Genomic DNA, 25,423 nt, shown 5'->3' with positions numbered 1-25,423 from the left:
TGCTTGCTTAAAATATCAGTGTGTTTTGATGACGCTGTAAAGAGACACCAACATTGAATTCAGTCAAGCAACATTCAGTGATGCCAATTAAATGATAAGGGATGGAAACTCATGTAGAAGAGAGATGAGAGAAATAAAGCATTTCCAGTAAATATATAACATGTGCAAGTATCTTATTAATTAACTGGAGTAGAAAAATAGGGTATTAGCTATGGTGGGACGTAAAATGAATTAAAGATGTTTCTTCCTAATTTTTATCATGGGGCATATTTAACCAAGTTTCCATATTGATGAGAAAAATCCACACCAAAGAATGCCTACAAGCTCAACTTTGCAACAATAGAACACATTCTTCACAGCCTAAGAGGCATATATTTCACAGTGTCTTCTGTGACATATGTTAAAAAAAAAAATAAGAGCTAAAAAAGGGTACGCTAATGATCTTACTTTGCAATTATTTCCATGACTCCAAATACATATGTGGGTTCGTCACCCATTTACATTCTCTATTTCAAATCACCTACATGAGTCCTTTGCTTTAAGTTGGGTTATTTGTCTTTTTGTTAAGTTGTCTCGGTTCTTCCTTCAAACACTTGTTTTGAGATAACTTTGACAAAGAAATATTGTACATGGTTGAGGTATATACAATATTTTTATATATTGATATGAATGGATTTTGTAAAGATCATCAAATCAAGCTAATTGTCATGTCCATCGCCTGTACAAGTTTCTGATTGTGTGTTCATGTGTGTATGCTGAGAAGATTTAAGATCATCAAATTTATCAAATTTGAATCTTTCAAATCTTATCAAATTTCAAGGAGTAAGCCCTTTGCTTTCATATGGTAGGATCAGGGAAATTTTACTCCTGTCTTTGATTGAAATCTTTCAAAAAAAGATTTATTTAAAAAAATAAATTTAAAACAATAAATCGTTTTTTATTCAAAAAAATAGAGAATGTAAATGGCTATACAAAGCATCTCTGCTTTTTCTTTTATTTCCAAGTTGTTAGCAATTTAATTTTAAATTATGACTCATTGATTTAGTTAAATTATTACTATTTCATCTGCTTATATAATTTACTTGTAGATTTTTATTCCATTTTGTTACATAAATTGTTTTGAAACTAATCCACTTAACCTAATTTCATTCTCACTGATTTTTTTCCCCATTAGTTCTTAGTTTATTTTATTTTAGTTTATTCTTTCTATATTATGCACACATACATACACATACTTTTATACAAATGCAACAATGGAATTCTATACATATTGTAAATGCTGTTTATGTTTGATTTCATCATTTTTCCTAACTTCTGTCCCATTTTCCTTCTTACTCAAAATTCCACCTTACTCAAAACCCTGCTTCCAGTCACCAGGATGAGGATGATTCAGTATTTTTATGGTTATTTAACATTTCATGATGTTATAACTTTAATGGTCACTCATATTCTTTTTTTATTAAACTTATTATTTTGTATTGGAGGATAGCCAATTAACAAGGGTGTAATAGTTTCAGGTGGTACTCATTCAAACACCTACATGTATCCATTCTCCCCAAACTCCCTCTCATCCAGGCTTCCACATTAAGCAGAGTTCCATATCCTACACAGTAGGTCCCTGTTGGTTTCCTATATTCTTTTTCATTAAATTGCTATTATATCAATGCTACAAATTTTTTTACAGTAGTGAAGCTCAAACTGTGGATGACTTTGTCCCCCCAGGGTTCATCTAGCAATGTCCAGAGATTTTTATGGTGGTCAGATGTGGGGGCTCAGTAAAGCTCAGGGGTGCTCTAAACATCCTACAATTCATAGGACACACTCCACCACAATGATCTGAATCAGAATGTCAGTCATGCCAATACTGCAGAACCCTGAGTTAAAGACTGTTGCTGTTATCGTTTAGTCACTCAGTTGTATCCGACTTTTTTGTGAATCCATGAACTGTAGCCCACCAGGCTCCTTGGTCCATGTATTTCCCAGGAAAGAGTACTGGAGTGGGTTGCCTTTTCCTTCTCCAGAGGATCTTCCTGATCTAGGGACTGAACCACATCTCCCGCATTGGCAGATGGATTCTTGACTGCTGAGCCACCAAAACTGTATTTCGAATATGTATGGGTGTCTACAAGTATTTTCCTAAAATAACAGTTCACATCTGCCAGAAAATTCAGAGAGTACTAGTTCAAAAGTTCTCATCCCAAAATGTAACAAATCTTTAAGTTTTTTCCTAGTGGTACGCTATGAAAAAGATTTCTTGTTTTTTAACTATGTACCAAGTTAAAACAAAGATTTATACATTTTGTCACCAGTTTGATAATTTGTTATTATGCACCCAGTATTATATGCCAACTTTCCTACAGTTATCAGCCTTTCAAATCATTTTTACAAGTGAATTTTTTTCAGTTGTGTTTGGGTACTCAGGAGACCTAAAATTTTAAATTTTTATTTTGCTGTATATGTCCATCCTGCTATCCACCTTTCTGCCTTATTTAAGATGTTTTTTCCAACACATATGGTTTTGTTAATTTTATCTATCTATTTACTTATTTTTGGCTGTGCTGGGTCTTCATTGCTGCGTGTGGGCTTTCACCAGCTGTGGCCAGTGGGGGCTGCTCTCAAGTTGCCGGGCGCAGTCTTCTCGCTGCTGTGGCTTTCCTTGTGGGCCTCTGCGGTGCACACGGGCCTAGCCCAGTGGCATATGGAATCTTCTCGGACCAAGGACTGAACACTTGTCCCCTGACTTGGCAGGCGGATTCTTATCCACTGGATCACCAGGGAAGTCCAACCCATAGCTTTTATATGTAGATTTAAAGATGCTCATCTTTAGTGTGTTCATTACTCTCACACTGAGGTGGTCATCACTAATTTTTCTAAAAATGTTGGAGGGAGGAAAGAAACTTTACTTTTTGCAATACAGATGTTTATGCCTGCTTTTATCAACAATTCAATCTTTCTGAATAAATTGAAATACACCCTTGCCATATATTAAATGTTCATGTATAATAAGACCTAAGTCCCAATCCTGAATAATAACTGATCATGCTATGTGCTAGAACATTCTAGGAACATTATATAGTGTACTATTTTATATCTAGATTACTGGCAAATTAATTGATTCACAGTGATATTATAATTTATTACTATTTCAATGCTTGTTCAATTCATTTTCAATGCTCCATGCAATTTACAGCACTTGTTTTGAAACCATATTACTTAACCTGGTTTCACTCTCCTTGTTATTTTCTCTTTTTTTTTCTTACTTTTTTTTATGATTTCAAAATTTTTATTTATTTATTTTTTACTTTATTTTACTTTACAATATTGTAACACATGGAACCAAGGAACGTAACAGGAGTTTCAGAATTTCTTCTCATGGGATTTTCAGAGGATCCAGAATTGCAGCCTCTCATGTTCAGACTTTTCTTCTCCTTGTACCTGATCACTGTGTTTGGAAAGCTGCTCATCATCCTGGCTGTCAGCTCAGACTCCCACCTCCACACCCCCATGTACTTCTTCCTCTCCAACCTGTCCTTTGTAGACATCTGTTTCACCTGCACCACCATCCCAAAGATGCTGTGGAACACACAGATCCAGAGCAAAGGTATCACCTATGAAATCTGCATCACCCAGATGTATTTTTTCACACTTTTTGTAGGATTAGACATCTTTCTCTTGACCATGATGGCCTATGACCCCTTTGCGGCTATCTGTCACCCCCTGCACTACATTGTCATCATGAACCTCTGGCTCTGTGCTCTGCTGGTGCTATTGTCCTGGATCATCAGTCTCCTGCATGCCTTGCTGGAAAGCATAATGGTATTGTGACTGTCATTCTGTACAGTCTTAGAAATCCCTCACATTTTCTGTGAGCTCAGTCAGATGATCCAACTTGCCAGGTCTGTCATCCTTCTTGATAAAGCAGTAATGTAGTTTATACCTCTGTTGCTGGCTGGTGGTTCCCTCATGTGTATCCTTTACTCCTACTCTAAGATAGTTTCCTCCATACGTGGAATCTCATCAACTTGGGGGAAGTATAAAGCATTTTCCACCTGTGCATCTCACCTCTCACTAGTCTCCTTATTTTATTGTACAGGCACAGGAGTATATCTTAGCTCTGCTACTACCCACAGCTCACACTCAAGTGCAACAGCCTCAATGATGTACACTGTGGTCACCTCCTTGCTGAACCCCTTCACCTACAGCTTGAGAAATAAAGACTTAAAGAGGGCTCTGAAAATACTCTGTGGAAAGAAATAATATAAAAGAATTTATTATCCCAGGGCTTAAGAAGTGCCCATGATAGCAGAGCTCAAATCCTGAGCCAAATATTACTGGTATTTGGTCCAACTGTGGGAGTGGAATATGCCTCTTCTATTTTCCTTGGAGTTTCTATTTCAACTTCTTTATACAATTTACATAGCTCACTTTTAAGTTTGGTGATAGTGCTAGTATCCAAGAGTTTTTCCCTTTTTCATTTTTATACTTTCCCAACCTTGGATGTGAAATATTTGAAGACTCGCATTTATCTCAAGGGGTCTCTTAATAATTTTTCTCAAGTGAAATGCATCATGCTGAGGATTTTGTTTGTTTGTTTGACTAAAAGAATAGTTAAGATCCATACCATTCCTATGGAGGGAAAACTCCTCTTGGCAACCACAGCTATTTATAAGTCTATGACAGAGAAAAACTAGTGACCACTGTTTGTCACAAACCTCATTCCTTTGTATATCACTACCTTATGCTCTTCTTGATAATCCAAACTTTAAAATGCTAGTTGTTATCACAGATCATGGGTATTTTCTACTCGTTCAGACCTTGTTCTGCTGTGTAACTTGTGTCTCCTATATCCACCATAGTAGTACTGTTAGTCACTAGTTGGGTCCAACTCTTTGCGACCCCACAGAAGGTGGCCTGCCAGGCTCCTCTGACCATGGATTCTCCAGTCAAGAATACTATAGTGAGTGGCCATTCCCTTCTCTGGAGGATCTTCCCAACCCAGGGATTGAACTCGGGTCTCCTGTGTTGCAAGCAGATTCTTTATCTTGTATCTACCATAGTCACTGGCAAAAACTGATAATAAAATATGTGTTTTCAAGGAGAATCAAAAGAGGAAAATGACTATGAAAATGACTATGGATATAATATGGTGCTAGAGCATACCTAACCTTAAGTATGATGAAACAAAATATTAAATGATATATTCATAACCTTGGAAAATATGTCTTTTTCATACAATTCACCAACTCATTGAAATATGATATAAAAGTGTCCATTTGTCATGGAATAGGGGGGACAGAGGTCCGAGAGGGAGGAGATGTATGGATACAGATAGCTGTTTCACTTCGTAGTACAGCAGAAACTAACATGATATTGTAAAACAACTATACCACAGTAAAAAATAAATGAATATATAAATAAATAAACTTGTGTAGTTTTGTGCAAGCTTAAAAACAGTGTCAATTTGTAAGGTGTACTTACTGAGCTGTAGGACTGGTAGCATGTTTTGGCTTTTTATTAAATTATTTTCATGTTTTATTTGAAATTTTCCAGTGCTTTCTGAAAATATGATTCCTTCCATTTCCCTAAATGAAATAGCTCCCATTATTCAAACTTTTGTCACAATCTCTAGAAGGGTAGAGGATGAACAATTTCAACATCACCCACTATAGGTTATGCTCATTATCAAATGATGACTCACTTGAAAGCTCAGATTCTTCTCAGCTATAAAATTCAGGGTCACAGGTGTTGTACAAACATAACTGTCTTTCCAACCTCTCCATGTAACCTCAAAAGATCCTCACTGGAGGCATGTGTTCACATGAACTAAACTTGAATAACACAGTAATCATGAATGTTACCTTCAAATATCAAAACAAATGCCCAGAGCAAGTAGAATCAGATTATTACAACTGCCCTCAGTTCTGTCTGATTAAATTAAATCAGTTAGCTATTGTTGCATATAAATTCCCTAAGTTGCTCAGTTGTGTCCGACTCTTTGCGACCCCATGGACTGTAGCCTACCAGGCTCTGAGGAGCCTCTCAGTCCATGGAATTTTCCAGGCAAGAGTACTGGAGTGGGTTGCCATTCCCTTCTCCAAATATAATATCTCTATTATCAAATGAGGTGGTCCAATGGGAAGTTGGCTATAGGCTTCTCATGAGCCTATAGTCAGACTTGAAAATCTACCTTGTGTTTCTAAGGCTCATTCACAATGTTGTGTATGATTGTACTGTTCTTCTGACTTAAACCAATTTATGACATTTCACTCTTTTGATATGGGCTTCCCAGGTGGCCCAGTGGTAAAGAATTCACTTCCCAATGCAGGCGACATTGGTTCGATCCTTGTGTGGGAGAAATCTGTTGCAACAAAAATAGAAATGAGTGGACAGGCATTGGCACTTACCGCTAAACGGGCCTTCAAGAATTAAAAAATCTTGGTTATTCTTTAGCTGTTATGACTAAAAAACACTTGTAGCTAGACTTGTCCTTCACAAAGTTTCAAAAAAGTGAATTACTCTGACTCCATGTAGATTATACTCTGTACCTGGCATTCTTCTCCCCTACACTCTCTTGTAGCATTCTGCATTTCAGAAAGGTCATTGAACCAATAACTTCAGGGACACCACACTTGATTGCTCAGTTGTCTGATGCCAGCTGTAGCCATTTTGAAACTTTAAGAGAAAAATATGCAAGACCTTCATAAGGATATAAAACCTCTCCCTATTGTCTAGAGAGAAGGGCACAATTCTTGAGACACAGGCCTGCTGGGTTTCCCTTTCACCTGGCAAAAATAATAAAACTACTTTTTTCTATTTCCTCCAAACTGTCTCCATATGTCTACTTGGCATCAGTGGGCAGGGAGCCAAGACTTTGGTAACAGTTCCCATGGAGTAGGAAATGGCAACCCACTCCAGAACTCTTGCCTGGGAAATCCCATGGACAGAGAAGCCTGCTGGGCTACAGTCCATGGGATCACAAAGAGTCAGGCACAACTTAGCTGAGCTGAGGCTAAATAGCTTGTGGAGAAAATGAGTTCAATCATTATTAATTGCCTTAATTTAATTCCACTACATTAATGTCCACTTAAGAAACTTTTCTTTATCCCATGCAGAGGAGATATCTCCCACCATCATGAGATCTGACTCAGCTACCTGTGCCCCAGGTCTTACCTTAACATATACACTACAATTTTTAAATTGTAATAAATGCTATTAAAGCAGTTACACAGAACAAACTTTACTCACTTAAAAGTCATTTAAAAATTAAGTGTATGCTGCCTGGTTCCATTTCTATACCCCTTGGGAAGAAATATGCTAATTTCACTACTTTGTTACGTGTATGCATATGCGTGCTCAGTCATGTCTGACTCTTTGCAACCCATGAACTGATCATGGGAATCTTCCTGATTCCAGGGATTGAATCCCTGTCTCCTGCATTGCAGGTGATCTCCTGCATTGCAGGCAGATTTTTTACCAACTGAGCCACCAGTGAAATGCCCCAAGTATGAAATCCTAATAGTTTTAGTGAGCATCAGGAAGCCAAAGAGTGCACTGACCAATGCTTTTCATTAATGGAATAATGTCCCTCTTATAAGTGGAGAATAACAGGTTTCACAGGGTTCCATGGGCTGTGTAGCCATCACAAGTCAATGCTTTATTGACCCAAGGGATCTATTCAAAACAGTTGCCTCAGTCTAACTAGTTGGAAAAAAATTTAAATTCAGAGAAAAGATGAGGTGCTAGGAGTTTAGGCTTCTGGAAAGGAAGAGAGATGATGGAAAAGGATTAATAACTTAATTCACCTGGCTTATAACTGGTATCCTGGAAACAGAGAATTACAAGGGAAAAAAAGAATACTTTCTGTCCAGATGAAGTCCCCCAGGGAATTCAGGTGCTTACACGTCACTGTAACAAGAGGGAAATGTACATAATGAGCAGACAGAGAGAGCCGTAAATAACCACCTCTCCTTCATCCCTGAGCTTGTACAACCTGGGAATGGACAAGACCTAGCTGTTGCTTTTGAAGTCCTAAATTTGAGTAAAGGACCAATGCTTGACCTCTTCGTGCTACCTTGTGTGGGGGCAGAGCTTCGGTCTCCATCATCAGCCATCCAGGAAGAGAATCAGACTTCCGCACAGAGACCTTCCTCTCAGAATTTCCGTGTAGGTGAGTTCAAGAGTCTGGAAGACACTGCAGAAGAAGGTTAGAGACAAGGAATCCAAGAATGTTTACCTGAGTCCACCAGAGAACCAACTCAGCCTAGGTCAGAGCCCAGAGAACACTGCGGTTAATTGCTTGCATGATTAAAATATATCAATGTATTTTTATAATACTAAAAAGAGAACTGAACATTGAACTCAGTAAAGCAATGTTCAGTGATACCAAGTAAATGATAAAAATGGAAGCTCAATTAGGAGAGGGATGAGAAGCATAAGGGGCTCCCCAGGTGGCTCAATGGTAAAGAATCTACCTGCCAATGCAGGAGCCACAGGAGATGCAAGCTCAATTCCTGGATCAGGAAGATCCCCTGGAGGAGGGTATAGAAACCCACTCCAGCATTCTTGCCTGGTAAATCCCATGAACTGGCGAGTTACAGTCCATGGGGTCTCAAAGAGTTGGACACGGCTGAGCAACTGAACACACACGAGGCATAAAGTGCTTCCACTAAAAGCAGAACTTATGTCCAAGTATCTTATTAATAGTTTGAGTAGATAATTAGTATATTAGTGATGTAAAGATATAAAATATAATTAGGTCATTTCCTTCTAATTTTTTTGATGAAGCATATTTGACCATGCTTCAGTATTCATTAGAAAGACACACTGGGCTTCCCTGGGAGCTCAGTGGTGAAGAATCCACTTGCCAGTGCAAGAGACACAGGTTTGATCCCTGGTCGGGAAGATCCCACATGCCTTGGAGAAACTAAGCCTGCGCACCACAACCACTGAGCCTGTGCTCTAGAGCCTGGGAACCGCAACTACGGAGGTCCTCACACCCTAGAGTCCATGTTCTGCAACAAGAGAGGCTACTGTAATGAGAAGCTCATGCAACACAGCTAGAGAAAAACCGCATAGCAACAAAGACTTAGCACCGCCAAAAATAAATAAGCAGATACGCACACCAAAGAATGCTTGTGAATACATCCTCGCAACAGTATTTGCCAGATATATACACTTCACAGTATCTTCTGTGAAAAAAAATTCAAATGTAAAAAGGGGTATGCTGATGAGCTTGTTGTTTAGTCGCTACCTTATGTCCAAATCTTTGTGCCCTGTGGACTGTAGCCTACAGGCTTCTCTGTCCATGGGATTTCCTGGATAAGAATACTAGAATGGGTTGCCATTTCCTCCTCCAGAGAATCTTCCAGACCAGGGACTGAACCAGTGTCTCCTGCATTGGGAGGCAGCTGCTTTGCCACTGAGCTGCCAGGGAAGTGCTAATAAGCTTACCTTGCCATTGTCTCATTATCTCTGAGGGTGAATATGTGTGTGGATTTGTCAGCCACTCACTTTATCTTAAATGATGTGTGCCAGCCGTTTGCTTTTCTATGATAGGATCAGAATAGGATTCCTATCTTTGAGTGCAATCTTTCAAAGAACTGGAGATGTTTACTAGTCATTAAGATGTTGTTTTATTCTTAAATCACGTCTGACTGTCTGCGACCCGTTGGGCTGTAGCCCATGAGGCTGTTCTGTCCATGGGATTTTCCAAGCAAGAATACTTGAGTGAGTTGCCATTTCTTCCTCCAGGGGATCTTCCCGGACCAGAGACTGAACCCATGTTTCCTGTATCGGCAGGTGGATTCTTTACCACTGCACCACCAGTGAAGCCATTGTTTCTACCTTTTATCCCATTTGCCTTCTTTTTTTTCCAATTTTCCTTCTTACTCAATAATTTCTCACAGACCTGCCTCAAATCACAAGTATAATAATGAATTCATTATTTTTATGGCTGTGCAACAGGTCATGGTGTTCCTATACTACTAACACACTGATGGTCTTTCATGTCCTTTGAGCTTCCCTGGTAGCTCAGCTGGTCAAGACTCTGCCTGCAATACAGGAGACTCCTGTTCAATTTCTGGGTCAGAAAGATCCACTGGAGAAGGGATAGGCTACCCACTCCAGTATTCTGGCCTGGAGAATTCCTTGGACAGTATAGTCCATGGGGTTGCAAAGAGTCAGACACAACTGAGTGACTTTCACTTTCACTTTCATATCCTTTATCATTAAGTTGCTATTATACCAAAGCTACACAATATGTTAAGATAGTGAAATTCAAACTGACTCTAACCATGGATGGTTTCATACCTCAGGCATTTTGTCTGTCACACATGGAAGGCTCTGTAGAGTTAGGGATGCCTTAAATATCCTATAATGCATAGCACAGATGCCACCACAAACAGTGATCTGGCTCAGAATGTCAATGGTGCCAACACTGGAGAACCCTTAATTAAAGAATATCTGTATTTTATTTTTTAATATAAATTTATTTATTTTAATTGGAGGCTACTTTACAATATTGTATTGGTTTTGCCATACATCAACATGAATCCGCCATGGTGTACACATGTTTCCCCATCCTGAACACCCCTCCCACCTCCCTACCAATACCATTCCTCTGGGTCATCCCAGTGCACCAGCCCCGAGCATCCTGTATCATGCAGAATATCTGTATTTTGAATGTTTATATCTGTCTTCAGGTTTTTCCCTAAAACATTATAACACTTCACATTTCTCAGAGTCTCCTTTGCTACTAGTCCAGAAGTTCTCAGCCCAGATTTGAACAGTCTTCAAGATTTTTCCCAGGACCATGGTAGGAAAGAGATTTCTTGTTGCTTTCCTAAACTACATACTAAGCTAGAGCAAAGATTTACATACTTGGTCACCTTTTGATTTGCCTATTATTATTATGTGTGAGCTTCTGTGGTGGCTCAGTGGTAAGTTAGAATTTGCCTGGCAGAGTGCAGGTGACGTGGGTCCATCCCTGGGTCGGGAAGATAAATTCCCTGAAGAAGGAAATGGCAACCCACTCCAGTATGCTTGCCTGAAAAATCCCACGGACAGAGGAGCTTGGTGGGCTACAGTCCATGGGGTCACAAAAGAATCAGACACGACTTAGTGACTAAACAACAAAAACAATAATTATTATTATTATGTACACATATTAGCAACTGAACAACAACACATATTATATGCCCATTTTTCTACAGATACAAGCCTTTCAAATAATTATTTTAAAAGATTGTTTTTCAGTTGATTTGTGAGGCATGTATTTGGCCTTAAATTTTTTTTAATTTTATTTGGTTATATGGGCCTATTGTCTTGTTTCTGAGTCTTTTGCATTAGTTAAGGTGATTCTCCGCCCCCTCATTGATATTATACATTTACATGTCAAAGTGTTCATCTAAAATGTGCTGGCTATTCTTACACTAAGGATGTAATCTTTCTAATATTTGTAAAATGTTTGAGGTAGGCGAGAAACCATTTTTACCAAGATAGATATTTATGCCAGCTTTAGGAACATTTCAGTCTTTCCAAATAAATTGAAATGCAACCTTGACATATATTAAATGCCCATATATAAGGAGACCTAAGTCCTGATTTATTCAACAAATAGTAACTGAGCATATGCTACATGCCAGATTAATCTAGGAACATTATATATCATATTATTTTACATTTCTATCATTGCCAATTTTATTAATCCATGTTGATAACATAACTGTTTGCTATTACATTTCTTCTTCAATTAGTTTTCAGTGCTCCATTCAATTCTGTTAACCAGTTTTGAAACCATGCTATTTAACTTGGTTTCATTCTCTTTGTTATTCTTTTTATTTCCTAACTTGTCATTTAACGAAATTCATTTTTATACAAGTGCACATATATTTACATACTCAATTAAAATACAAAGATGAACAAAACAGCTGAAGTCCCTACATGTATGGATCAAGCAATATAATTGGGAAGACAGAGTGCAATGAAGGAAATAAGTGTATAATACAATGTCCCCAGATGACTAACATGAAGAATGTTGGTGAAAAGGTTGAAACTGTCATGGTGTATCCAGGTTTTTGTTTTTTTTTTTTAATTTATTTTGCTTTGCAATACTGTATTGGTTTTGCCATACATTGACATGAATCAGCCACGGGTGTACATGAGTTCCCAATCCTGAACCCCCCTCCCACCTCCCACCCCATATCATCTCTCTGGATCATCCCCGTGCACCAGCCCCAAGCATCTGTGTATGGACCTTTGATCTTTTGGGCAAAGATCAGAACCAGGGCTAGAGTGCGCCCTTAGGACTCATTTAAAAATAAAAAAAAAAGATTAAAATCCAAGAACAACAACAAGAAACAAGATGTCACATATAAAAGGGAAGAAAGAGGCTTGCTTCTCTGCTTTCATATAAAAACGCTTAGTCAAATGAAATGAAATCAGAACAGGAAAAACAAGTTTTGCTGCCTGATATTAAAAACAGCCAATGCTCAATTCCTATCCATTGTGCTTTGTAAGCATCCTTTTGTGAAGTGCTATTTTGTTCCCTTTACTCATTTTTCTCTTGGGTCATACAACCCATAAGTATTTTAGACCACAAGTTATTGGTACTCTGAATAAATTTATTTTTTCTTTTTAATAATTTCTGCTGGGCATCAAGAGAATATAATAGCATGTGAAATGTTAGAAGAACCAAAGAAATTTTCTTACCACAGTCTCTCAGGGACCATTTGAGTTTATTAGATCTGTATTCTCTTTCATGTCCATTCTCTGTTTCTCTATTTCTCTCTCTCTTTCTCCCATGTGTAGAAATATATATTGTTGTTGCTATTGTTCAGTCGATAAGTCGTGTCTGAAACCTTGTGACCCCATGGACTGCAGCACACCAGGCTCCCCTGTCCTTCACTATCTCTCGGAGTTTGCTCAAATCCATGTCCATTGAATCGGTGATGTGATATAACCATATTATTCTTTGCTACCCCCTTCTCCTTTTCTTTCAGTCTTTCCCAGCTTCAGGGTCTTTCCCAGTGAGTCAGCTCTTCGCATCAAGTGGCCAAATTGTTGGAGCATCAGCTTCAGTATCAGTCCTTCCAATGAATATTCAGGGTTGATTTCCTTTAGGATTGGCCGGTTTGATCTCCTTGCAGGCACATATATATATGCTCAGTCATGTCCAGCTCTATACAGTCCATGGAATTCTCCAGGCCAGAATAGTGGGTAGCCTTTCTGTTCTCCAGGGGATCTTCCCAACCCAGGAATCAAACCCAGATCTCCCACATTGCAAGCGGATTCTTTACCAATTGAGCTATCAGGGCAGCCCCATACATATATACATCCAGATTTAAAGATACAGTACTGATATATAATATAGTTGAACACTGAAAAAAATTTATATGTCTTTAATACATGGCATAAAATGGTCATACCAAAATTAAACACCAAGTTTCATTGATATCTAGGAAAATTACAAACTGGAATTTCTGAATACCATTTGTACATAATCTTATCTGATCAACTTGAGTTGTATCTAACTCTAAATCATTTGTGGTTGTAAAGGGTGAAAAATTCATGGAAATAACACAGCCTAGGAAGCCAGGGTCTTATTGTGTGTCTTTTGTTTTCTTGCCTTGTGAAGGGTGAGAAGTCTTCAGAGCAGGGGTACTGAGCTCACATATTCCAAAGTGATTCTCATACACAGAGGCCAGAACTCAATCAGCAAAAGGTACTGAAGAAGAGATTCAATTAAACATATAGGCTAGGACTTCCCTGGTGTTTCAGGGGTTAATAATCCACCTTCCAATGCAGGGGATGCAGGTTCAATCTCTGGTCTGGGAACTAAGATCCCACATGCCACGGGACAAATAAACCAATTCACCACAACTAGAGAACCTACAACTACAGAAGCCTGCACACTGCAATGAGGACTCAACAGAGCTCCCCTCCCCCCCCCAAAAAAATACAGGCCCCCTTTGCAGCAATTTCATAAAGTGCCAGAGAAATATAATATGGAGGAGGGACTCCTTGTAACTTACAGTCGCAGCAGCAGCAAGGAAACCACCTTGCTCCTCAACATCCTCTGACACCATCTCTCCTCACTCTCCCTCCTACTTATTTCCCTCACCACGCTGGTTTCCTTTTTTCAACTAGAACATCTTAAACAAGCACCTTCCCCAGGGCCTTTGTACTGGCTGTTCTCCCTGCCAGGTACGCACTTCTCCTGATAAGTTCATGGCTCCTGTTCTCTCTTCCATGAGGTCTCTGCTCAAATGTCAGCTTATTTGTGGTCTTACCTGAACACCCATAAAAACAGCATCCCTTCTTTACTCTTTCCTTTACACTTGCTTTCATTTTATTCATAGTATGTGTCACCATATGAAATTCTATATTTTTATTTGCTGCATTGATTCTCCATGACTGGATTTCAGGAGCTTTTGATTACCAAAACACTGTACTCACTGCATGAACAAAATATTGATATTAATTTCCTAATTGCAAAATGCATAAGGTAGCATTTCAACAACGTGAGTAATGTCCACTTGCATGAAAATTAATCATGTTTTTTCCCTTTACTTGTAGTCACTTCCAATACATGGCACCAAAGAACATCACAGGAGTTTCAGAATTTCTTCTTCTCGGATTCTCAGAGGAACAAGAACTACAGCCCTTCATATTTGGACTTTTCCTCTCCATGTACCTGATAAATGTGTTTGGAAACCTCCTCATCATCCTGGCTGTCTCAAACCCCCACCTCCACACCCCCATGTACTTCTTCCTCTCCAACCTGTCCTTTGTAGACATCTGCTTCACCTCCACCACCATCCCAAAGATGCTGTGGAACATCCAGACACAGAGCAAAGTTATCACCTATGAAGGCTGCATCACCCAGATGTACTTTTTCACACTGTTTGCAGGGTTGGACGACTTACTCCTGACTGTGATGGCCTATGACCGCTTTGTGGCCATCTGTCACCCCCTGCACTACACAGTCATCATGAACCCCCAGATCTGTGGGATTCTGGTTCTGGTTAGCTGGGCCATCAGTGTCCTTCATTCCTTGTTACAAACCTTAATGGTGTTGAGACTGTCCTTCTGTGGAGAGCTGGAAATCCCTCACTATTTCTGTGAACTCAACCAGATGGTCCAACTTGCCTGTTCTGATAACTTTCTTAATGACATGGTGATGTATTTGGCAGCTGGGCTGCTGGCTGGTGCTCCCCTGTCTGGGATACTTTACTCTTACTCTAAGATAGTTTCCTCCATATGTGGAATCTCATCAGCTCAGGGAAAGCTTAAAGGCTTTTCCACCTGTGTGTCTCATCTCTCAGTTGTCTTCTTGTTTTATTGTACAAGCTTAGGAGTGTACCTTAGCTCTTCGGCTACCCAGAGCTCACACTCAAGTGAAATTGCCTCGGTGATGTACACTGTGGTCACACCAATGCTGAACCCTTTCATCTACAGTCTGAGGAACAAAGACATAAAGAGGGTTCTGCAAGCATTCTTCAGAAAGGCAGCTATAAATAGGCCATTTGTCTTCAGCTGAAGAAGGCCATCTGATTGAAAGGTTCAAAACCCAAAGCCAGAAATTGCAGATCTTTTTTCAGATTCTTTCAATAGATTGAAGAAGTACGACATGCTCCTTTTATTTATTTCCTAGAAGTTAAATTTCTTTGAATTCCTCCATATAACTTAATTTCACTCTCTTGATTAAGATTTGTGATCTTTCTCATTTTCAAGAGTTTTTCCATGTTATGGTTTTCTCACTCTCTCAAATTTATTCTCAACATTGGATATAAACAATTTAGGGAATTTCCATTATCATGTGATTAGATATATTGATACAAATATGTTATTATGTCATGTGTGAAGGCATATTTAGTCTCTCAGAGTCAGACATGAATGAGCGACTGAGAAGTGCAAGGGTCAGTGTTGGCCATTAAATGATGGACATAAAGGCTCAATTAAGAGAATGAGTTGGAGGTGTAAAGCTTCCAGTAAAAGTAGAAGCGAAGTCCAAGTATTTTTGCTATTAATTGAAGTAAAGATACTGAGTATTAGCTGTGGAGGGTTGTACAGACATGTAAGGACTTTTATTTTATAAGATGGAGCCTAAGTGACTACAATGAGAGGGATCCAGATAAAGGAATACTGGCAAACATTTCCCTACAAAAGTAGTTCATGAGACATACCTTTCACAGTATCTCCTCCCTGCTAATATTCAAATTAAAGAGTATTTATTATGTAAAAATAGACATGCTAATGAGCTTACTTTGCAATTATTTCATTACCAGTGAGGCTGAATATATTTATATATTAATAAGAAAGTTAGTTGAAAATTGTCTGTTCAATTCCTTTGCTTTTGCATCATGAGTTTGGCAGGATTTTTGCTTTTGATCGTATTCTTTCAAAGACTAAAATTTTTTTCATCATTTTTGCTCTTTGCCACTTAGTTGTTTTATGTATGTACACAAGTTTTGTGCAGAATGTGTGAGAGTTTATAAATTTTGTGTAGTAAAATCAACAAGTCACTTATATTCTGTTCTTTTCATTGCTTTTTAATTTTTTTAACTGAAAGAATAGAGCAGTCACTTACACATTCTTCACTGCTTTCACCAAAAATGAAAATGAGTGCTCTTATGCATTGTATTGTTGTGGTTGCATTAGTTGCTCAGATGTGTCCAACTTTTTACAATCCCATGGACTGCAGCCTGTCAGATTCCTTTGTCCATGGAATTCTCCAGGCAAGAATACTGGAGTGGGTTGCCATTCCCTTCTCCAGAGGATCTTCCCAGCCAGAGATTGAACCCAGGTCACATGTAATGCAGACAGATTCTTCACCATCTGAGTCACCAGGGAGGGGTTGATGCTAATAAATCACACTTTATACATATTTGCAACTACTTTTCACATCCTTTATTACTTGCTTTTGTTCTTTGTGATTAGACATTGCATTTTTATTTCTTAAAGTTGCACCATATTTCTAAAATGTACATCATATTCAGCCACCATTTGGAAGGCATTTCTCTTTACAGCTGACTAAAGATCACCTCTATCTTCCATATGCACATTGAATCCATATGTTTCTATGTAAGAGGAAATTGTAATTTAGATAATGCTTCCTCCCCACATTTTAAAAGACCTTCTGTTGTATTCTTTTATTTCCAAGTTTTTGGTAACCTAAAATTGAGCCAGTAACCCAAGCTTATATAATTAAAACATGTTGCTGTTCAGTGGCTAAGTCATGTCTGACTCTGTGACCACATGGACTGCAGAATGTCAGGCTTCACTATCAGTGTCTCCCAGAATTTGCTCAAACTCAAGTCTATTGAGTTGGTGATGCTATCTAACCATCTCATCCTCTGCCATCCCCTTCTCCTTTTGTCTTCAGTGCTTCCCAGTTTCAGAGACTTTTCCAGAGAGTCACCTCTTTGCATCAGGTGGCCAAAGTATTGGACCTTCAGCTTCAGAATCAGTCCTTCCAATGAATATTCATGTTTGATTTCCCTATGGATTGGTGGTTTGATCTCCTTGCATTCCAAGGGACTCTCAAGAGTTTTGCTAGTACCATAATTTGAAAACATCAATTTTCCAGCACTCAACCTTCTTTATGGACCAACTCTTACATTCGTACATGACTACTGGAAAAAAACATAGCTTTGACTGGACAGACATTTGTCACAAAATGATGTCTCTGCTTTTTAATATGCTGTCTAGTTTCCCATAGCTTTCCTTCCAAGGAGAAAGTGTCTTTTCATAAATTTAACTCAGTTCATTTAAGTTCAGTTGCTCAGTCGTGTTCGACTCTTTGCGACCCGATGAACCACAGCACACCAGGCCTCCCTGTCCATCACCAACTCCCAGAGTTCACTCAGAATCACGTCCATTGAGTCGGTGATGCCATCCAGCCATCTCTTCCTCTGTCATCCCCTCCTCCTCCTGCCTCCAATCCCTCCCAGCATCAGAGTGTTTTCCAATGAATCAACTCTTTGCATGAGGTGGCCAAAGTACTGGAGTTTCAGCTTTAGCATCATTCCTTACAAGGAACACCCGGGACTGATCTCCTTTAGAATGGACTGGTTGGATCTCCTTGCAGTCCACAGGACTCTCAAGAGTCTTCTCCAACACCACAGTTCAAAAGCATCAATTCTTCGGCATTCAGCTTTCTTCACAGTCCAACTCTCACATCCATACATGACTATTGGAAAAACCATAGCCTTGACTAGATGGACCTTTGTTGGCAAAGTAATGTCTCTGCTTTTTAATATGCTCTCTAGGTTGGTCATAACTTTCCTTCCAAGGAGTAAGTGTCTTTTAAATTCATGACTGCAATCACCATCTGCAGTGGTTTTGGAGCCAAAAAAAATAAAGTCTGACACTGTTTCCACTGTTTCCCCATCTATTTCCCATGAAGTGATGGGACCAGATGCCATGATCTTCATTTTCTGAATGTTGAGCTTTAAGCCTACTCTTTCACTCTCCACTTTCACTTTCATCGAGGCTTTTTTTTCATTTATTTTTTCATTATTTTTTTATTTTATTTATTTATTTTTAAAATTTTTATTTTTACTTTATTTTACTTTACAATACTGTATTGGTTTTGCCATACATTGACATGAATCCAGCACGGGTGTACATGCGTTCCCAAACATGAACCCCCCTCCCACCTCCCTCCCCACAACATCCCTCTGGGTCATCCCCATGCACCAGCCCCTAGCATGCTGTATCCTGCATTGAACTTAGACTGGTGATTCGATTCTTACATGATAGTATACATGATAGAATGCCATTCTCCCAAATCATCCCACCCTCTCCCTCTCCCACAGAGTCCAAAAGTCCGCTATACACATCTGTGTCTTTTTTGCTGTCTTACATACAGGGTCATCATTACCATCTTTCTAAATTCCATATATATGCATTAGTATACTGTATTGGTGTTGTTCTTTCTGGCTTACTTCACTCTATATAATCGGCTCCAGTTTCATCCATCTCATTAGAACTGATTCAAATGTATTCTTTTTAGCGGCTGAGTAATACTCCATTGTGTATATGTACCACAGCTTTCTTATCCATTCATCTGCTGATGGACATCTAGGTTGTTTCCATGTCCTGGCTATTATAAACAGTGCTGCGATGAACATTGGGATACACGTGTCTCTTTCAATTCTGGTTTCCTCAGTGTGTGTGCCCAGCAGTGGGATTGCTGAGTCATATGGCAGTTCTATTTGCAATTTTTTAAGGAATTTCCACACTGTTTTCCATAGTGGTTGTACTAGTTTGCATTCCCACCAACAGCGTAGGAGGGTTCCCTTTTCTCCACACCCTCCCCAGCATTTATTGCTTGCAGATTTTTGGATCGCAGACATTCTGACTGGTGTGAAGTGGTACCTCATTGTGGTTTTGATTTGCATTTCTCTAATAATGAGTGATGTTGAGCATCTTTTCATGTGTTTGTTAGCCATCCGTATGTCTTCTTTGGAGAAATGTCTATTCAGTTCTTTGGCCCATTTTTTGATTGGGTCACTTATTTTTCTGGAATTGAGTTGCATAAGTTGCTTGTATATTTTTGAGATTCGTTGTTTGTCAGTTGTTTCATTTGCTATTATTTTCTCCCATTCGGAAGGCTGTCTTTTCACCTTGCTTATAGTTTCCTTTGTTGTGCAGAAGCTTTTAATTTTAATTAGATCCCATTTGTTTATTTTTTCTTTTATTTCCAGAATTCTGGGAGCTGGATCATAGAGGATCCTGCTGTGATTTATGTGGGAGAGTGTTTTGCCTATGTTCTCCTCTAGGAGTTTTATAGTTTCTGGTCTTACATTTAGATCTTTAATCCATTTTGAGTTTATTTTCGTGTGCGGTGTTAGAAAGTGATCTAGTTTCATTGTTTTACAAGTGGTTGACCAGTTTTCCCAGCACCACTTGTTAAAGAGATTGTCTTTTCTCCATTGTATATTCTTGCCTCCTTTGTCAAAGATAAGGTGTCCATAGGTGTGTGGATTTATCTCTGGTCTTTCTATTTTGTTCCATTGATCTATATTTCTGTCTTTGTGCCAGTACCATACTGTCTTGATGACTGTGGCTTTGTAGTAGAGCCTGAAGTCAGGCAAGTTGATTCCTCCAGTTCCATTCTTCTTTGTCAAGATTGCTTTGGCTATTCGAGATTTTTTGTATTTCCATACATCAAGAGGCTTTTTAGTTCCTCTTCACTTTCTGCCATAAGGGTGGTGTCATCTGCATATCTGAGGTTATTGATATTTCTCCCAGCAATCTTGAATCCAGCTTGTGCTTCTTCCAGTCCAGCGTTTCTCATGATGTACTCTGCATAGAAGTTAAATAAGCAGGGTGACAATATACAGTCTTGACGTACTCCTTTTCCTATTTGGAACCAGTCTGTTGTTCCATGTCTACTTCTAACTGTTGCTTCCTGACCTGCATATAGGTTTCTCAAGAGGCAAGTCAGGTGGTCTGACATTCCCATCTCTTTCAGAATTTTCCACAGTTTATTTTGATCCACGCAGTCAAAGGCTTTGGCATAATCAATAAAGCAGAAATAGATATTTTTCTGGAACTCTCTTGCTTTTTTGTTGATCCAGCAGATGTTGGCAATTTGATCTCTGGTTCCTCTGCCTTTTCTAAAACCAGCTTGAACATCTGGAAGTTCACAGTTCACATATTGCTGAAGCCTGGCTTGGAGAATTTTGAACATTATTTTACTAGCGTGTGAGATGAGTGCAATTGTGCGGTAGTTTGAGCATTCTTTGGCATTGCCTTTCTTTGGGATTGGGATGAATACTGACCTTTTCCAGTCCTGTGGCCACTGCTGAGTTTTCCAAATTGGCTGGCATATTGAGTGCAGCACTTTCACAGCATCATCTTTCAGGATTTGAAATAGCTCAACTGGAATTCCATCACCTCCACTAGCTTTGTTCATAGTGATGCTTTCTAAGGCCCACTTGACTTCACATTCCAGGATGTCTGGCTCTAGCTGAGTGATCACACCATGGTAACTTTAATTAAAGTATAACTATTGTATATTTTTGATGAAAATATAATGTCTATAGTTTTTCTTCTAGAAGTTGGTTTTGGATTTTCCTTAAATTTTGTTTCGTATGACTGTGGGGTTTTTTATATTGAATTTCATAAAGTGCTGGAGAGGTGCACAAGGGACTCCTTGTCACTTGAGGTTTCACCAGCTTCAGGGAAGCTTCCTTGTTCCTCAGCATCCTCTGACATCATCTCTCTTCCTTCTCCATCCTGCTGATTTCCCTCACCAGACTGGTTTCCCTTTTTTGAACTTGAACATCTTAAACCAACACTTTTGTGCTGCGCAGGCCTGTGAACTGGCTGTTCCCTTGTCAGGCACACACTTCCCCACAAATGCTCAACTACTGGCTCTCTATTCAAGAATCACCTTTTTGGCAGGTCTGCCCTGAACATGCATAAAAATTAGCACACACACACCTCCTTCTCTTTCTTCCTTCCACCTACTTCCTTTTTCTTTATAATACCTGTAATCATCTAGCATGCTTGTTATAATACCTGTAATCATCTAACATGTGTGTGTGTGTGTGTGTGTGCTTAGTTGCTCAGTTGTGTCTGACTCTTTGAGACCCCATGGACTGTAGCCCACCAGGCTCCTCTGTCCATGGGATTTCCCAGGCAAGAATAGTGGAGTGGGTTGCCATTCCCTTCTCCAGGATATCTTCCCAACCCAGGGAGTGAACATGGTTCTCCTGCACTGCTGGCAGATTCTTTACCATCTGAGCCACCAGGAAAGACCCCTAAACGTGATATACAAGTTTTTAACTTGCTTATGTTCTTTCTCCAATCTGGATTTTAGGAGCTTTTGTTTTTCAGCACATCACAATCCCTGCATAGACTGTATGGGGAACATTGTTGCAATTCAATTTTCAAGTGCAGGAATTTCTCATTAAAACTGTGAATACATGACATCATGAGGGAAAAGTTAAAAATTGGACAAGTTTGCTTATTGGAGAAAGTGAAAGTGAAGTCGTGTCTGACTCTTTGCAATGCCATAGACTGTAGCCTACCAGGCTCCTCCATCCATGGGATTTTCCAGGCAAGAGTACTGGAGTGGGTTGCCATTTCCTTCTCCAGAGGATCTTCCCAACTCAGGGATTGAACCCAGGTCTCCTGCATTGTAGGCAGACACTTTACTGTCTGAGCCACCTATTAGAGAAGGCATAGGGAATTCTCTGAAGGGGATAAGAACCATACATAAAATATTGATTTCTTGATGACCAAATATGAATTGTATTATTTCAACGATGTGAGTAATGCCTTTCTCTGTGAAAATTAGTCATATTATTTTCCCCTTCCTTACAGTCGCCTCTACCACATGAACCCACGGAATGATACAGAAATTTCAGAACTTCCTCTTCTAGGATTTTCAGAGGAACGAGCACTGCAGCCTCTCATCTTTGGGCTTTTCCTCTCCATGTACCTTATCACTGTGCTTGGAAACCTGCTCATCATCCCGGCCATGAGCTCAGACTCCCACCTCCACACCCCCATGTACTTCTTCCTCTCCAACCTGTCCTTTGTAGACATCTGCTCCACCTCCACCACCATTCCAAAGATGCTGCAGAACATAAGGACAGAGAGCAAAGTACTAACCTATGAAGGCTGCATCACCCAGATGTATTTTTTTGTAATCTTTGCAGGACTGGACATCTTGCTCTTGACTGTGATGGCCCATGATTGGTATGGGGCCGTCACCCTCTGCACTACACAGTCATCATGAACCCCCAGCTCTGGGGACTGCGAGTGCTGGTGTCCTCGATTATAAGTCTTCTGCATTCCTTGTTAGAAAGCTTACTGGTGTTGCAACTATCCTTCTGTACAGACTTGCATATCCCTCACTTTTTCAATCAAATGGTACAACTTGCTTGTTCTGACACCTTTCCCAATAACATGGTGATGTGTTTTGCAGCTGTCCTGCTGGGTGCTGGTTCTCTTACTAGTATCCTTTACTCATATTCTCAGAGAGTGTCCTCCATATATGGAATCTCATCAGCTCAGGGAAGGTATAAGGCCCTTCCCACCTGTACATCTCACCTCTCAGTAGTCTCCTTATTTTATGGTACGAGCTTAGGAGTGTATATGAGCTCTGCTGCTGCACACAGTTCCCATTCAAATGCAACAGCCTCAGTGATGTACACTGTGGTCACACCCATGCTGAACCCCTTCATCTACAGTCTGAGGAACAAAGACATCAAGAGGGCCCTGAAAATGTTCTTGAGGAGGGCAACTCTAAAAGGACATGTGGTCCTAAGGCTTAAGAAGTGCCCGTGATGAAAGCCTCAGAGCCAGAAATTGCCGTTTATATCAGATATGGAAGTAAGCAATACATGCCTCGTCAGTTCCTTATTGGAATTTCCATTTCTTTTATCTCAACTTCTCTATACAATTTATGCAACTCCTTTTATGAAACTTTGTGATCTCTCTTATATTCAAGAATTCTCTTAGAAGATTGGGACCAACAATATACACTGTTGATACTACGTTTATTTTTTACTTTTTTTGTTGTTGTTGTTAAGCATTTGTTTATTATTTCTCACAGGACTGCAGGTTGACTGGACCAAGGTAGGTGGTGAATGGAGGAGGGTGGACCTATAGGATGGAGAGCATTTCACCTGGCCTATTCTTTTGTCAAACATTCTAGTGTGCTTCCTGCTCAGTCTTTGCTTTTTCACGAAGAAAGTGCCTCTTATACTGATAAGAGGTCAGGATACATCACACTGGAGTTGCTCTTTGCCAGTGGGTGTAGGGTCTGAAAACTCCAGCAGTCTCCTGCTACTGTGTGGAGGGCTTGGGGAGCCCGGGCTTGGGTTGCCTTCTGCCACTGGGTGGAGGATTGGGAGGTATTCTATTTGATTTTTAATGTTCCTCTTCTATGTTCTTACAGTGTCCTGTACTGGTATTTATAACACTACATATTAATCACTGACTTTCTCGGCAGAGACTATACCCCCAAAGTTCAGCACAATGCTTAGCATGTCATAGGCACTCAGTAACTGTTTGGGAATTGAATGGATCGTGAAATTTGATATTACACAAAGGAGGTTGATCATAGGAAATCATTATAAATTTTTAAGCTAAATTATGTCACAAGGAGAGCTGCATTTTAGGAAGATTTTACCATTATTATGGATATACTTATAAACACACTCCTCTACATGAGTGACAAATAACTAACGAGAATTACTGTGTAACACAGGGAATTCTACTCAGTGCTCTGTGGTGACCTAATAGGAAGGAAATCCAAAAAAGAGGGGATATGTGTATATATACAGCTGATTCACTTTACAGTATAGCATAAATTAACATCGTAAAGCAACTATATTCTAATAAAGTTTTTTTTTTCCTTTGTCATTATCCTACTATCCCAAGGTTATCTTCAACCATGGATCTAAGATATTTGAATTTTCCCATTATCTTAAGCTGATATGTGTGCCTGCTAAGTTGCTTCAGTTGTGCACGACTCTGTGGGACCCTATGGACTGTAGCCCACCAGGTTCCCCTGTCCATGGGATTCTCCAAGCAAGAATACTGGGGTGGGTTGCCATGACCACCTCCAGGGGATCTTCCCAACCCAGGGCTTGAACCCATGTCTCCTTCATCACATGTGGAATTTTTTTACTGCTCAGCCATGGGGGAAGGCCCCTATGGGGGTGGGGAAAAATACTCTTGGCAATCACAGCTACTTACATAAGCTTATAACAGAAAAAAAAAAATCTGAGACAACTGTTTTCCTTTTGTGAATGTCATTCCTCTATATATCACTTCCTTAACTGCTTTTCCTAATACTCCAGACCTTAGCATACTCCTTGTTATAGTTGTTCATGGGTAATTTTCTACTCTTTTGATTTCTGTTGTTTTTCAGATTGATGTCCTCCCTATTTACAACTGACACTGGCAAGAATTGATAATAAAATAGATGTCTCCAAGTGGAAGTTACACAAAAAGACAAAAATGAATAAATAGATTTACATAACATGGCCTTAGAGTTACACTTGACTTTAAATATGATAAGGAAAATATTAATCAAACATTTATTACTACACAAAAGATAGTTGTGTATATGTGTAAGTAAGTGTTTGTTGCTCATTGGTGTCCAACTCTTTGCCACCTCATGGACTGTAGCCACTAGGCTCCTCTGTCCATGGGATTCTCCAGGCAAGAATACTGGACTGGGTTGCATGCCCTCCTCCAGGGGATCTTCCCAACTCATGATAGAACCCAAGTCTCCTGCATTGGCAGGCAGAATCTTTATCGCTGGTGCAGCCTGAGAAGCCCAATACATATGTGTCTCTATTTGTAGACATTTCTCTTTCAAATAAACATGCTTACACACACACATATGTACATGCACACAGAATCATTTATAATCCAATTTATTCTATTAAAA

General features: G+C 39.5%; 1 protein-coding gene and 2 pseudogenes across 1 annotated transcript; all 3 read left to right on the top strand.

The window, feature by feature from the left end:
• The first annotated feature begins 3,330 nt into the window (after positions 1-3,330).
• Positions 3,331-4,257, top strand: LOC128050413 (olfactory receptor-like protein OLF4; annotated as a pseudogene).
• A 10,330-nt stretch (positions 4,258-14,587) lies between these two features.
• On the top strand, positions 14,588-15,538 carry LOC128051265 (olfactory receptor 7A17-like). Its single transcript, XM_052643795.1, has one exon. It carries the CDS (start codon positions 14,588-14,590, stop codon positions 15,536-15,538), a length of 951 nt encoding a protein of 316 aa, XP_052499755.1.
• Positions 15,539-22,351: 6,813 nt separating this feature from the next.
• LOC128050412 (putative olfactory receptor 7A2) lies at positions 22,352-23,307 on the top strand (annotated as a pseudogene).
• The last annotated feature ends 2,116 nt before the right edge of the window (positions 23,308-25,423 follow it).

Source organism: Budorcas taxicolor, chromosome 7 (genome assembly GCF_023091745.1).
Source record: "Budorcas taxicolor isolate Tak-1 chromosome 7, Takin1.1, whole genome shotgun sequence".
Taxonomy (NCBI): Eukaryota; Metazoa; Chordata; class Mammalia; order Artiodactyla; family Bovidae; genus Budorcas; species Budorcas taxicolor.
Note: the sequence above shows the minus strand (reverse complement) of the source record. Positions and strands in the feature narration are given on the sequence as shown.